General features: G+C 37.1%; 1 protein-coding gene across 1 annotated transcript in view; it reads left to right on the top strand.

The window, feature by feature from the left end:
* Positions 1-13,205, top strand: part of LOC145296842 (pyrethroid hydrolase Ces2e-like) — a 1,088,672-nt gene extending 1,075,467 nt beyond the window's left edge. Inside the window, exon 11 of the mRNA XM_080142964.1 lies at positions 12,667-13,205. Within this exon, the coding sequence (XP_079999090.1) occupies positions 12,667-13,099 (433 nt within the window). The 3' untranslated portion in view covers positions 13,100-13,205. The remainder of the gene's footprint in view (positions 1-12,666) is intronic.
* Positions 13,206-16,793: the final 3,588 nt, after the last annotated feature.

A 16,793-nucleotide genomic window follows, 5' to 3' on the forward strand; every position in this document is an offset into this window, starting at 1 on the left:
GATTTACCTCTCTCCTTTCCGATTTTGATTTACCTCTCTCCTTTCCGATTTTGATTTACCTCTCTCCTCTCCGATTTTGATTTACCTCTCTCCTTTCCGATTTTGATTTACCTCTCTCCTCTCCGATTTTGATTTACCTCTCTCCTCTCCGATTTTGATTTACCTCTCTCCTCTCCGATTTTGATTTACCTCTCTCCTCTCCGATTTTGATTTACCTCTCTCCTCTCCGATTTTGATTTACCTCTCTCATCTCCGATTTTGATTTACCTCTCTCCTTTCCGATTTTGATTTACCTCTCTCCTCTCCGATTTTGATTTACCTCTCTCCTCTCCGATTTTGATTTACCTCTCTCATCTCCGATTTTGATTTACCTCTCTCCTCTCCGATTTTGATTTCCCTCTCTCCTTTCCGATTTTGATTTACCTCTCTCCTCTCCGATTTTTATTTACCTCTCTCCTCTCCGATTTTGATTTACCTCTCTCCTCTCCGATTTTGATTTCCCTCTCTCCTTTCCGATTTTGATTTACCTCTCTCATCTCCGATTTTGATTTACCTCTCTCCTTTCCGATTTTGATTTACCTCTCTCCTCTCCGATTTTGATTTACCTCTCTCCTCTCCGATTTTGATTTACCTCTCTCCTCTCCGATTTTGATTTACCTCTCTCCTCTCCGATTTTCATTTACTTCTCTCCTTTCCGATTTTTATTTACCTCTCCTCTCCGATTTTGATTTATCTCTCTCATCTCCGATTTTGATTTACCTCACTCATCTCGGATTTTGATTTACCTCTCTCCTCTCCGATTTTGATTTACCTCTCTCATCTCCGATTTTGATTTACCTCTCTCCTCTCCGATTTTGATTTACCTCTCTCCTCTCCGATTTTGATTTACCTCTCTCCTCTCCGATTTTGATTTACCTCTCTCCTTTCCGATTTTGATTTACCTCTCTCCTCTCCGATTTTGATTTACCTCTCTCCTCTCCGATTTTGATTTACCTCTCTCCTCTCCGATTTTGATTTACCTCTCTCCTTTCCGATTTCGATTTACCTCTCTCTTCTCCGATTTTTATTTACCTCTCTCCTCTCCGATTTTTATTCACCTCTCTCCTCTCCGATTTAGATTTTCCTCTCCCCTTTCCGATTTTGATTTACCTCTCTCCTCTCCGATTTTGATTTACCTCTCTCCTCTCCGATTTTGATTTACCTCTCTCCTTTCCGATTTTGATTTACCTCTCTCCTCTCCGATTTTGATTTACCTCTCTCCTTTCCGATTTCGATTTACCTCTCTCCTCTCCGATTTTGATTTACCTCTCTCCTCTCCGATTTTTATTCACCTCTCTCCTCTCCGATTTTGATTTACCTCTCTCCTTTCCGATTTTGATTTACCTCTCTCCTCTCCGATTTTGATTTACCTCTCTCCTCTCCGATTTTGATTTACCTCTCTCCTCTCCGATTTTGATTTACCTCTCTCCTTTCCGATTTTGATTTACCTCTCTCCTCTCCGATTTTGATTTACCTCTCTCCTCTCCGATTTTGATTTACCTCTCTCCTTTCCGATTTCGATTTACCTCTCTCCTCTCCGATTTTGATTTACCTCTCTCCTCTCCGATTTATATTTACCTCTCTCCTTTCCGATTTTGATTTACCTCTCTCCTCTCCGATTTTGATTTACCTCTCTCCTCTCCGATTTTGATTTACCTCTCTCCTTTCCGATTTTGATTTACCTCTCTCCTCTCCGATTTTGATTTACCTCTCTCCTCTCCGATTTCGATTTACCTCTCTCCTATCCGATTTTGATTTACCTCTCTCCTCTCCGATTTTGATTTACCTCTCTCCTCTCCGATTTTGATTTACCTCTCTCCTCTCCGATTTTGATTTACCTCTCTCCTCTCCGATTTTGATTTACCTCACTCATCTCTGATTTTGATTTACCTCTCTCCTCTCCGATTTTGATTTACCCCTCTCCTCTCCGATTTTGATTTACCTCTCTCCTCTCCGATTTTGATTTACCTCTCTCCTCTCCGATTTTGATTTACCTCTCTCCTTTCCGATTTTGATTTACCTCTCTCCTCTCCGATTTTGATTTACCTCTCTCCTTTCCGATTTTGATTTACCTCTCTCCTCTCCGATTTTGATTTACCTCTCTCCTCTCCGATTTTGATTTACCTCTCTCCTTTCCGATTTTGATTTACCTCTCTCCTCTCCGATTTTGATTTACCTCTCCCCTCTCCGATTTTGATTTACCTCTCTCCTCTCCGATTTTGATTTACCTCTCTCCTCTCCGATTTTGATTTACCTCTCTCCTTTCCGATTTTGATTTACCTCTCTCATCTCCGATTTTGATTTACCTCTCTCCTCTCCGGTTTTGATTTACCTCTCTCCTTTCCGATTTTGATTTACCTCTCTCCTCTCCGATTTTGATTTACCTCTCTCCTCTCCGATTTCGATTTACCTCTCTCCTATCCGATTTTGATTTACCTCTCTCCTCTCCGATTTTGATTTACCTCTCTCCTCTCCGATTTTGATTTACCTCTCTCCTCTCCGATTTTGATTTACCTCTCTCCTCTCCGATTTTGATTTACCTCACTCATCTCTGATTTTGATTTACCTCTCTCCTCTCCGATTTTGATTTACCTCTCTCCTCTCCGATTTTGATTTACCTCTCTCCTTTCCGATTTTGATTTACCTCTCTCCTCTCCGATTTTGATTTACCTCTCTCCTCTCCGATTTTGATTTACCTCTCTCCTCTCCGATTTTGATTTACCTCTCTCCTCTCCGATTTTGATTTACCTCTCTCCTTTCCGATTTTGATTTACCTCTCTCATCTCCGATTTTGATTTACCTCTCTCCTCTCCGGATTTGATTTACCTCTCTCTTTTCCGATTTTGATTTACCTCTCCACTCTCCGATTTTGATTTACCTCTCTCCTTTCCGATTTTGATTTACCTCTCTCCTCTCCGATTTTGATTTACCTCTCTCCTCTCCGATCTAGATTTACCTCTCTCCTATCTCCTTTTGATTTACCTCTCTCCTCTCCGATTTTGATTTACCTCTCTCCTCTCCGATTTTGATTTACCTCTCTCCTCTCCGATCTTGATTTACCTCTCTCCTCTCCAATTTTGATTTACCTCTCTCCTTTCCGATTTTGATTTACCTCTCTCCTCTCCGATTTTGATTTACCTCTCTCCTTTCCGATTTTGATTTACCTCTCTCCTCTCCGATTTTGATTTCCCTCTCTCCTTTCCGATTTTGATTTACCTCTCTCCTCTCCGATTTTGATTTACCTCTCTCCTTTCCGATTTTGATTTACCTCTCTCCTCTCCGATTTTGATTTACCTCTCTCCTCTCCGATTTTGATTTACCTCTCTCCTCTCCGATTTTGATTTACCTCTCTCCTCTCCGATTTTGATTTACCTCTCTCCTCTCCGATTTTGATTTACCTCTCTCATCTCCGATTTTGATTTACCTCTCTCCTTTCCGATTTTGATTTACCTCTCTCCTCTCCGATTTTGATTTAGCTCTCTCCTCTCCAATTTTGATTTACCTCTCTCCTCTCCGATTTTGATTTACCTCTCTCCTTTCCGATTTTGATTTACCTCTCTCCTCTCCGATTTTGATTTACCTCTCTCCTCTCCGATTTTGATTTACCTCTCTCCTCTCCGATTTTGATTTACCTCTCTCCTCTCCGATTTTGATTTACCTCTCTCCTCTCCGATTTTGATTTACCTCTCTCCTTTCCGATTTTGATTTACCTCTCTCCTCTCCGATTTTGATTTACCTCTCTCCTCTCCGATTGTGATTTACCTCTCTCCTCTCCGATTTTGATTTACCTCTCTCCTTTCCTATTTTGATTTACCTCTCTCCTCTCCGATTTTGATTTACCTCTCTCCTTTCCGATTTTGATTTACCTCTCTCCTCTCCGATTTTGATTTACCTCTCTCCTCTCCGATTTTTATTCACCTCTCTCCTCTCCGATTTTGATTTACCTCTCTCCTTTCCGATTTTGATTTACCTCTCTCCTCTCCGATTTTGATTTACCTCTCTCCTCTCCGGTTTTGATTTACCTCTCTCCTTTCCGACTTTGATTTACCTCTCTCCTCTCCGATATTTATTTACCTCTCTCCTCTCCGATGTTGATTTACCTCTCTCCTCTCCGATTTTGATTTACCTCACTCATCTCGGATTTTGATTTACCTCTCTCCTCTCCGATCTTGATTTACCTCTCTTCTCTCTCCTCTTACCTCTCTCCTCTCTCCTCTTACCTCTCTCCTCTCTCCTCTCCGATTTTTTACCTCTCTCCTCTCCGATTTTGATTTACCTCACTCATCTCGGATTTTGATTTACCTCTCTCCTCTCCGATCTTGATTTACCTCTCTCCTCTCTCCTTTTGATTTACCTCTCTCCTCTCCGATTTTGATTTACCTCTCTCCTCTCCGATTTTGATTTACCTCTCTCCTCTCCGATCTTGATTTACCTCTCTCCTCTCCGATTTTGATTTACCTCTCTCCTCTCCGATTTTGATTTACCTCTCTCCTCTCCGATTTTGATTTACCTCTCTCCTTTCCGATTTTGATTTACCTCTCTCCTCTCCGATTTTGATTTACCTCTCTCCTCTCCGATTTTGATTTACCTCTCTCCTCTCCGATTTTTATTTACCTCTCTCCTTTCCGATTTTGATTTACCTCTCTCCTCTCCGATTTTGATTTACCTCTCTCCTCTCCGATTTTGATTTACCTCTCTCCTTTCCGATTTTGATTTACCTCTCTCCTCTCCGATTTTGATTTACCTCTCTCCTCTCCGATTTCGATTTACCTCTCTCCTATCCGATTTTGATTTACCTCTCTCCTCTCCGATTTCGATTTACCTCTCTCCTCTCCGATTTTGATTTACCTCTCTCCTCTCCGATTTTGATTTACCTCTCTCCTCTCCGATTTTGATTTACCTCTCTCCTTTCCGATTTTTATTTACCTCTCTCATCTCCGATTTTGATTTACCTCTCTCCTTTCCGATTTTGATTTACCTCTCCCCTCTCCGATTTTGATTTACCTCTCTCCTCTCCGATTTTGATTTACCTCTCTCATCTCTGATTTTGATTTACCTCTCTCCTCTCCGATTTTGATTTACCTCTCTCCTCTCCGATTTTGATTTACCTCTCTCCTCTCCGATTTTGATTTACCTCTCTCCTCTCCGATTTTGATTAACCTCTCTCCTCTCCGATTTTGATTTCCCTCTCTCCTTTCCGATTTTGATTTACCTCTCTCCTTTCCGATTTTGATTTACCTCTCTCCTTTCCGATTTTGATTTACCTCTCTCCTCTCCGATTTTGATTTACCTCTCTCCTTTCCGATTTTGATTTACCTCTCTTCTCCGATTTTGATTTACCTCTCTCCTCTCCGATTTTGATTTACCTCTCTCCTCTCCGATTTTGATTTACCTCTCTCCTCTCCGATTTTGATTTACCTCTCTCCTCTCAGATTTTGATTTACCTCTCTCATCTCCGATTTTGATTTACCTCTCTCCTCTCCGATTTTGATTTACCTCTCTCCTCTCCGATTTTGATTTACCTCTCTCCTCTCCGATTTTGATTTACCTCTCTCATCTCCGATTTTGATTTACCTCTCTTCTCTCCGATTTTGATTTCCCTCTCTCCTTTCCGATTTTGATTTACCTCTCTCCTCTCCGATTTTTATTTACCTCTCTCCTCTCCGATTTTGATTTACCTCTCTCCTCTCCGATTTTGATTTCCCTCTCTCCTTTCCGATTTTGATTTACCTCTCTCATCTCCGATTTGTATTTACCTCTCTCCTTTCCGATTTTGATTTACCTCTCTCCTCTCCGATTTTGATTTACCTCTCTCCTCTCCGATTTTGATTTACCTCTCTCCTCTCCGATTTTGATTTACCTCTCTCCTCTCCGATTTTCATTTACCTCTCTCCTTTCCGATTTTTATTTACCTCTCCTCTCCGATTTTGATTTACCTCTCTCATCTCCGATTTTGATTTACCTCACTCATCTCGGATTTTGATTTACCTCTCTCCTCTCCGATTTTGATTTACCTCTCTCATCTCCGATTTTGATTTACCTCTCTCCTCTCCGATTTTGATTTACCTCTCTCCTCTCCGATCTTGATTTACCTCTCTCCTCTTCGATTTTGATTTACCTCTCTCCTCTCCGATTTTGATTTACCTCTCTCCTCTCCGATCTTGATTTACCTCTCTCCTCTCCGATTTTGATTTACCTCTCTCCTTTCCGATTTTGATTTACCTCTCCTCTCCGATTTTGATTTACCTCTCTCATCTCCGATTTTGATTTACCTCTCTCCTCTCCGATTTTGATTTACCTCTCTCCTCTCCGATTTTTATTTACCTCTCTCCTCTCCGATTTTGATTTACCTCTCTCCTCTCCGATTTTGATTTACCTCTCTCCTCTCCGATTTTGATTTACCTCTCTCCTCTCCGATTTTCATTTACCTCTCTCCTTTCCGATTTTGATTTACCTCTCCTCTCCGATTTTGATTTACCTCTCTCATCTCCGATTTTGATTTACCTCTCTCCTCTCCGATTTTGATTTACCTCTCTCCTCTCCGATTTTGATTTACCCCTCTCCTCTCCGATTTTGATTTACCTCTCTCCTCTCCGATTTTGATTTACCTCTCTCCTCTCCGATTTTGATTTACCTCTCTCCTTTCCGATTTTGATTTACCTCTCTCATCTCCGATTTTGATTTACCTCTCTCCTCTCCGGTTTTGATTTACCTCTCTCCTTTCCGATTTTGATTTACCTCTCCCCTCTCCGATTTTGATTTACCTCTCTCCTTTCCGATTTTGATTTACCTCTCTCCTCTCCGATTTTGATTTACCTCTCTCCTCTCCGATGTTGATTTACCTCTCTCCTCTCCGATTTTGATTTACCTCTCTCCTCTCCGATCTTGATTTACCTCTCTCCTCTCTCCTTTTGATTTACCTCTCTCCTCTCCGATTTTTATTTACCTCTCTCCTCTCCGATTTTGATTTACCTCACTCCTCTCCGATCTTGATTTACCTCTCTCCTCTCCGATTTTGATTTACCTCTCTCCTCTCCGATTTTGATTTACCTCTCTCCTTTCCGATTTTGATTTACCTCTCCTCTCCGATTTTGATTTACCTCTCTCATCTCCGATTTTGATTTACCTCTCTCCTCTCCGATTTTGATTTACCTCTCTCCTCTCCGATTTTGATTTACCTCTCTCCTCTCCGATTTTGATTTACCTCTCTCCTCTCCGATTTTGATTTACCTCTCTCCTCTCCGATTTTGATTTACCTCTCTCCTCTCCGATTTTGATTTACCTCTCTCCTTTCCGATTTTGATTTACCTCTCTCCTCTCCGATTTTGATTTACCTCTCTCCTCTCCGATTTTGATTTACCTCTCTCCTTTCCGATTTTGATTTACCTCTCCTCTCCGATTTTGATTTACCTCTCTCCTCTCCGATTTTGATTTACCTCTCTCCTCTCCGATTTTGATTTACCTCTCTCCTCTCCGATTTTGATTTACCTCTCTCCTTTCCGATTTTGATTTACCTCTCCTCTCCGATTTTGAATTACCTCTCTCCTCTCCGATTTTGATTTACCTCTCTCCTCTCCGATTTTGATTTACCTCTCTCATCTCCGATTTTGATTTACCTCTCTCATCTCCGATTTCCTATTTATGATTATAATAAAGCCAAATGTCTATTGATTAGTATATATTGTACCCAATAATTTTAAAAGTTTAAAAATATGACTTGTGTGCCATAAGCTAGAATCGAAACCAAAACGTGTAGCGCTTCAGACTTATTCGTTACCATCTGAGCTGACAACAGATGGATATCTGAACTTTAAAAATGAATCGGTTTCACCGTATAAGTGTATATTTGTGCATGTGTAGAAGATACACGTTTATTCGGCTTACGGCTGCCAAGTTCCAGTTTTTGTTTTCAATTTTGACCCTAAGGTCAATTTTGACCCTAAATATGTTTACTGGTTAAAACTCAATCCCCTATCATGTCTGTAGACCGAAATTGACACTGTAGTCAATTGACCGTATTTCGCAGAGAGACGACCTCACTAACTAACTAGACTAACCGAATACGAACAATTAAGCTATAATCATCTGTATCTGGCAAGTTTTTCTGTAAACCTCTTCCTTCATTCTGTATTCTATAAAATAATCGATAAATTTCTGTTATGTTTTAAGTTCGTAATTTCTAGAAATTTACAGACGTCACTAGATAATTCATAATATTTAGATCGTTCGGACTACTGTTTTCATCTTGTGCGACATTTTCACAGCGTTTCGGTCGATGTAACTGACCTTCTTCAAATTTATCTTGTTGAATTTTGAAATTTGCCTTTCGAACTAGGAAATCCGGACAGAATTTTCGATTAGAACTTTTATAATTCACGGGAGTATCATGTACTTGTTCCGTCAGCCATGGCCGGGCAGATATCTTAAGTAATTTGCAATTCTATTTTGAGTATCGCCCGCACGTAGTCAAAAGAGTGTCACTTACAACTGAAACGCAAGGATCTCTCGTGCAATGCATAAAGTACTTAGGGTATATCATAAAACAAAGATTATTAAACATTTCTGAAATTTAATGGACAAGCCAGGCAGATTGGTGGAAGTTTATTTTTGTGCCAAAGAATTGCAAAAAGAAGCAGTGTGACTTTTATTGCCGATTGCATGAGTTGCATAATTAAAAGGTTTTGGTCCTCTGGATCTGACATGTCAATCCGTAACAGAATGCCAATTTACAACTTCCGTCTTCCAATTATCAAAAATAAGAATTAAAAGAAGTCGGAGGTGGAGAGAATCGTCACATACATTACTTCTTGCGTGTCGCCTTAGCAGTTATCGCCAGGGAATACCGAAGAGTACTAGATTATTTTTATTGCAGCTATTTTCAAACCTAACAAATCTTGTGAGACAACTAACCTTTTGACTAGGATAAACGTGTAGTATCTGTTCGATCACAAGAGTTCATCTTCTCATGCATTACCTCCTCCGTTCAGAGGAACAGGATGGATTTATTGCCTGTCATCTGTTGCGCGCTTATTTGTGAGGGGAGACTATAAAAGGGTAGTTTTGTTTCCAATCCAGAATGTCCCTGTTTGAGGAACTGGATTTGTGTTAAAACTTTATTCTCATAAGGATAGAGCAAGCCAATAAAGACATTCGTCCCTGGCGATATTAATATAAATGTGTCTACAAATGAAACATCGATTTCTTGAACGTGTCATAAAACCAAACAAATAAAATTGAATTCATTCAGTTGTAAATTTTTGTGCTCAGCCTCGCAGCAAATAAATTCGAATCATCGGAAATAGTTTTAAAAAACGCTATTTTATGAACCAAATATAAATAGAATAATCTTTCTAAGTAAAAATAGAAATTTTTTACTTTTATGTATTTTTTTAATACAACAAAATTGAAAGAATATTTCTATTTTTCTTCTTTTCTTAAATTATGCAGTCGTTCGATGATGTGACGGTTTTATGGGACAAAGTTTTTTTTCAGAAAGCCGAAAACGATTGCTTTAAAGAATAGAAAATGGCTACCACCATTCTAAATTTCATTTTGAAGAGGAGATAAACGGAGAAACTATTTTAAATTATCTATCTACCTATTTTTATGTTTATCTATCTATCTATCTATCTATCTATGCAGCCGACTGCCTATCTATTTATCTGTCTATCTATCTAACTATCTGTCTGTCTATCTATCTATGCAACCGACTGCCTATCTATTTATCTGTCTATCTATCTATCTGTCTATCTATCTATCTATGCAGCCGACTGCCTATCTATTTATCTGTCTATCTATCTATCTATCTGTCTGTCTATCTATCTGTCTATCTATCTAACTGCCTGACTCTCGTATTGTTTTATTCATGTATTTCCGTATCTTTTGTTTGCTTTTGCCATTTCCTTTTCCGATTTCCAAACAAGGCACAACAGTGCAACTTTGATGTAGGGAGCTACTATCTGGGACATAGTTTGTAGGGGTATGATGTATGGATGTTGAACTCTATCTAAGAGGGGGGATAAGTAGCAAATGCATCAGTCCAAATGTGGTAACAATACTCCATATGTGGACGAATGGTGGCCTTGTAGATGTACAGGATACTCTCAGGCGTAAGTAACTTTCTAGCATGGTACAGGGAGCCCACCTTTTTTTTGCAGCATCCTTAGCAATGTCCTCAATTTATCTGTTCCAACTCATGTTCTTCTTTCCTACTTTTTTCACTTTCTCATCTATCTTCCCTATCTTTTCCATTTTTTCGTCGTAGAGGAACATAAATTCCAAAAATTTAATAACGCTTATTAAAAAATGATACCCTAGGAAAGATCCCCATCCGAAATATATCAAGTCTCATGGAGAAAACACCCCACTGCACCATCTTGAATTTAATTGATCAGAGCTAGAATTATGAATCAACTATTTCAAGTTTGGAATCAGATAAAACTCAATGAAAGTTTTGCAGAGGCAATTTATTAAAAATGTTTTGAAGGAATTTTTGTATGTAAATAAATCAACAAAATCATCTTCCGTATGTAGCCACTCCCACACACACACACACACACACACACACACATATATATATATATATATATATATATATATATATATATATATATATATATATATATATATATGTATATATATTGTTAAGGATGCTTCAAAAAAGGGTGGGCTGTACCATGCGAGAAAGTTACTTACGCCTGAGAGTATCCTGTCCATCTAAAAGGCCACATATGCAGTATTGTTACCACATTTGAACTGATGTATTGGCTACTAATCCCTCTTCAAAAGAGAGTCGCCAACCTAATAGGTCCTGCACTATCAGATAAGCTTCAGTCACTGTCCCATTGATGAAATGGTGCAGCTAGAAGCTCTGACTGTCGTTTGAGCCGTCGGGTTTCGATCCTGGCTTGAGGTAGTTGCTTGTCTAGCCGGACTGATGAGCTGTGAAACAGCGAAACAGTACTGCATTTGGATGACTACATATATATATATATATATATATATATATGTGCATACATATATACACATGTACTTCTGAATTTACATAAAAAGTGCTCAATTAAGTAATATTTTATAACATAATTATGGCAAACAAATCCACATTTTTTACGTTCTTGCATTTCAACTGTAATTAAGTTCATCAAGCTTTAATTAAGTCTAATAAGCTTTTTATGTGTCGTTTGTAATAAGAACTCATTTTACAAATCTCGCACTATTTCTATAAACTCATATCCATAGATGTGATTATACTAACAAAGCTAAGCTGAAAATTTCAAATATATTATTTTTAATTCATCTTTGGAAAAACTAATAATTATTATGAGTAAAAACGATGTAAAAATATAAATAAAATAATAATCAAAATAAGAGGGTTTAGCTGAAACCTATGAATACAGCAGCTTTGTAAAGAACAAACTCTTTGGGTGATAGGAACCACATTTTTGTTCTCGCGAGGTGGTGTTTATTAACATTGCTGGGAGCCATGATTTAATATATTGTTGCTAAAAATCCCCGAAATGGTGTTTTATGGTGGTCCCTTAAATGACATCAGCACTACTGTGCTTTCGTGAAAACAAATTAGTTCAACGATTGCAAGTAATTAATTGATTTACTGACAAAATAATTTTTCAGCTACAGACGAAATTTTATACACACACACACACACACACACACACATAAATATATATATATATATATATATATATATATATATATATATATATATATATGGATTGAAATAAGCTGCAAGTGTGCGTGTATTCTAAAAATAAGATCAGATAGATAGATAGATAAGAATTGATTGACATAAGAATATATTGATAGATGGATATCAATTTATTCGGATAGAAACTCAGTTTATTCACGAATAAGCATATGCATAGAATGACGTGGACAAAGAAATATAAATAGGCTAACTGTTATGGGATAAAATGGTAATAAGAATGAATGAACACAGGAGTTTTAAGAACGAACATGTATTCACATATTACAGGCAAAAGCAGGTTGAGCAATACCATTCCTCAACTGTAGGGTGTTTGCACACGACCTCCTTGGCCGCGTGCCAATCTGACTCCGGGCACCATACTCCATACCGGATGTGACGTCACTAGATGAAGTGACGTCATGATCCCATTACAACACGTTGGATTGCGTCATATTAAATCCCACATTAAGAGCATTCTTACGATGTACATATCGAAACGGAACCTACATTTCATTTTTAAACTACGTACACACACACACACACACACACACACACACACACATATATATATATATATATATATATATATATATATTACTAAACAGTCAGCATTATTTTTTGTAACATTGTCCATCCATCATTTAATATATCGATATATGTTCTGCACGTTAAAATCAGTTGCTGTACATTCCATTATTGCATTCTTTTGAAAATTGTTATTCTTTTACTTTTAAAATATTTATTACTAATAAAACATGTAATTAAATAATTGCTAAGATGTTCATTGATATACCTCTTCTTCTTTTTCATCTTCTTCTCTATTTTCGATTATTAGTATTATCCGTTTTTGGTCTATTTTGACCTCATAATGTTTGTATTTGATTACTAATATGTTTTATCTTTTCCTCTTTTTTTTCAATCAGTTTACCATCTTTATCGTTGAATAACTTCTACATCGACCGATACACAGCCGAGAAACCCGTCTACGCCCAAATCAACAACAACCAGTGGGGTGAATCGCACATTGAAATGACCACGAATTTCAAACCGGAAAAAATGAACTTCTGGAACCGGAAGGTACCTGAAATGTACCGACGCCAATATAGGCGAGATTTTCTTTACATGGACAGCACGGCAACCACCCCGGTTGATACCCGTCGACAACCGTACAACGGTCGCAGTGGAAACGACCTTCGACCCTTCCCGGCTTGGGGTCTTATGACAGCCTGCATCGTTTTGTCCGTCCTGCTTCTCATAGTAACTGTATTATACTGCCGCACTAAGTCCCTTGTGAGGAAACTTATTCGCCAGAACAGCGTCTCTAGCGGTACCCGTATGATCAATCACGTGACCTAGAGGTTGTGGAGGGATTAGAATGTCAGGAAAGCCAACGAATGCTGAACGCCTGACGCCACAGAGAGAGAGAGAGAGAGAGAGAGAGAGAGAGAAAGGGAGATGTGAAGAAGGGAAAGAAAGATTGTATGTTATAGAGAAAGAAAGTAAGAAAGAGAGAGGTTAAAAGATATAAATGAATGAACAGTACAAGATAATAAAATAATAAAAGAGAAAAAGAGGATGGAGAAGAGCAATAAAGTTTAATCATGTCGAGTTCTTTCGGTTCTCGTTTGCATTTTTGTTATATATATATATATATATATATATATATATATATATATATGTATATTTGTCATATATATATATAAATATATATGTGTGCGTATGTATATATATACATATATATGTATATGTATATATATTACATTTTTATATACAGAATTCACCCTAAAGTAATAGCACAATCATGATATATTTAGAAACGTATCTGCAATGGTAAGAGGCCGTAATATAGACTGTATTTAGTTTAGTTTATGCAGAGGTTCATGAAAATTCAGATATTGACATTTGTGAAATTGTAGTGATAGCTATAAGGCATCAATTAATAAATATTCCCAATATTTCAGGGGGGCTGAAGCGTTTTAATATTTCATAAAGAAGTGGGCATAATATGAGCAAACATTTCAACTCAAATATTTCAGATTTGCATTGAATTTAATTATTAAGTGTCAATTAAGCAAAAGTTACTGAAATTTTATTACATCTTAAGACACCTTAAGCTAAAACCTTGAATTTGAGGTTTCTGGAAGCCAGATAAATGGACATGTTTCCAGGGAAAGAAGTTATAGAATGGGATTAAATTTACTCTGCGCGATTCCATCCTGTTTTTTCCATATTTTCTCTTTTATCACATTTTTACACAAACAAACATACATACGCACACACACATTATATATATAATTATATATATATATATGTGTATGTGTGTGTGTAATATACTGAGTTCGTGTAATTCAGTAAATTTTCATATACCAATAGGTTTTAAGCCGAAAATAGTTGACTTAAGGATTAAGCTACAAAATTATCACATTTCATTATTGAGTATTAATATACTGTGTGTGCAAAATCAAGACTTTAAGACAAGGTGTTAATGGCAATAAAAAGTGTATTTCATTTTACGTTACAATTGTTTCAATGTCTATTTCGACAATTTCAAGCATTATATTGTTTTAAAATTTTCAAAGACCAGCATTTCTTCAGACTTTATGAATAAACACACTTTAGGCAATGTAGCATAGAAAATGCCCACCACAGTTACAATCCTTGGAACGTTTTGAGCTGAACTTGATAAATATGGTAAAGGGTTTAAAAGTTTAAAAAAAATCATGAATATTTAAACCCTAAGAAACATTAATCAGACCTTCAAAAAAATAATGGACAACCCATGAATATTTACATATGCATTTTCAAACTCATAATAACCTCATTCTAACTGAACTTAATAATAAATACAAGAAAGCAACTGAAGAGGATCTATTTAGAATTAACCTGTTAGCATTAAAAATATGTGAGAAAATGAATATTCAAGACAAAATAGAAGTTTACACCCCACTTAACCCTCGGTTTTTATTGAAGGACCATAAACCGGACTTCAATAATAAACCAAGTATTAGACTTATAGCCCCACGCGCATCCGACATAGGTAATATTAGTAAAAAGATACTAGACAGAATCATACCAACCTTAAAATCCAAAATTAAGCACAACCTCTGGATCTCTTCAGGGGAAGTAATCAGGTGGTTTGACAAGATCCCTAAAAACCCAAAAAGCAAATTTATCATGTTTGACATAGATGCGTACTACCCTTCCATTTCCCCTGCACTATTTAAGAGGCACTTAAACTAGCAGAAGATGAAACTGACTTAACTAAGTTGGAAATTGAATTATAAAAATAGCCAGAAAAACCCTAATCAGATATAACTGTGAATTGTGGACCAGAAAAGATAGAGAGGACGATTTTGACATTACAATGGGTGCCCAGGCTCCCCGTAGGTCACTGACCTAGTTGGTCTCTACTTACTAAGGGAGATAGACAAGAAAATTCCAGGTTTAAATGGGGGTCTTTACAGGGACGACGCACTTTTCGTAGTTAATTCTAGCGACCGTATTACGGAAAAATCAATAAAAAACATCAGAAATTTTTTTAAGGAATTTGGATTAGAAATAACAGTGGACAGCAATTGCAGGATAGTTAATTTTCTGGACGTTACACTCAACCTAAACAATAGCACATACGAACCTTACCACAAACCTAACCAAAAAACTTTTTACATTTAGATCAAACCATCTGAAATGCATGAAGAAAGCACTGATCCCCAACATTTCTAAAAGATTTCAGAACTTTCTAAGAATGAGAATCTTTTTGAAAAAAAACAAGGAATACTACAATGAGGCCCTTATGAGATCAGGATACAACGGAAAAATTGAATATAACAGCAACAATAATAGTAACTACAAACCTAACTGCGTAATCTCGTACAACATGGCAATTAGAGCTAGAAAAAAACCTAAGACCAACAAGGAAAACGTTGAAAATGATCATAAGAATAGAAACGGAGGGGGAATAATAACAGCAAAACAGGGAAGGAGGAGGGTGATACCATTAATAAGAGAAATAGATGCAAGAGACAGGTTTGGTTCAATCCACCATTCAGCGAGCACATCAGAAATAATATACCTAAGGAATTCTATAGAATAATAGACCAAAAATCCCCCCCCGGATAATAAACTAAGCAAAATAATAAATAGAAACTCTGTAAAATTATCTTTCTTAACGTCCAGAAACTTAACTAACACTATAATTAGCTCCAACAATAGAAAACTCAGCAAAATAAGGAACAACAACGAACTAGCATCAAACGAAAATATATCAAACAGAAAATGTAATTGCAGAATACCTGAAAATTGTCCGTTGGATGGGAAATGTCTAACCTCGGAAATAGTGTATAAATGCGAGATAAAAACCGATAACACTAAGAAGATATATCTGGGAGCCACGGGAACAGTGTTTAAGGACAGATACAGAAATCACGTAGTATTATTTAAAAAGGAACCCGGGATAGAAACTAATAGAGATGGCGTAAACGACAGCAGGGGGGGGGCACAAAAATAAGCATTAGAAATAAAAACAAAAAGAAAAATACCACTGCATAAGGGGATTGGATTAGGGAACTTAACAGAAATAATGAAAATTTTGAATAAAAGACATGGGATGCCTTCATAGAAATAGATTTCTGCTATTACGCCTTAAATGTAACTGAGGCATAACCTTTCTACAACAATAAGGATCATCGGATGCCAGGATTAAATTTTAATGTAGAGTTAAATAGGTAGAATTGTTACAATATAAATGAAGGATCCAAATTTAACATGCGAATATAGTTTCCTTTTTTCTTAACCGGGTATGAAATATAAATAAAGTATATAGCTCATCTAGGAATGATTTTTTTTGTTTTTTTTTTCTCCATAACGGCAATCATTCTTGTATTCAGTCGTAGCAGTATTAACGGTAAAATAAGTAACACCCTCCTCAAATCAATAAAACAACTCAACTAGTTATTATTAAAATTAAATTAGCAACTTGGGGCTGTTAATCCATCTAAATATTAATTCAATTGATTTTGTCATCTGACATCCTAGGTTGGTAGAATCTATG

The sequence above is a fragment of the Euprymna scolopes genome, chromosome 17 (assembly GCF_053919585.1).
Source record: "Euprymna scolopes isolate OS-2025 chromosome 17, ASM5391958v1, whole genome shotgun sequence".
In the NCBI taxonomy this organism is placed as follows: domain Eukaryota; kingdom Metazoa; phylum Mollusca; class Cephalopoda; order Sepiida; family Sepiolidae; genus Euprymna; species Euprymna scolopes.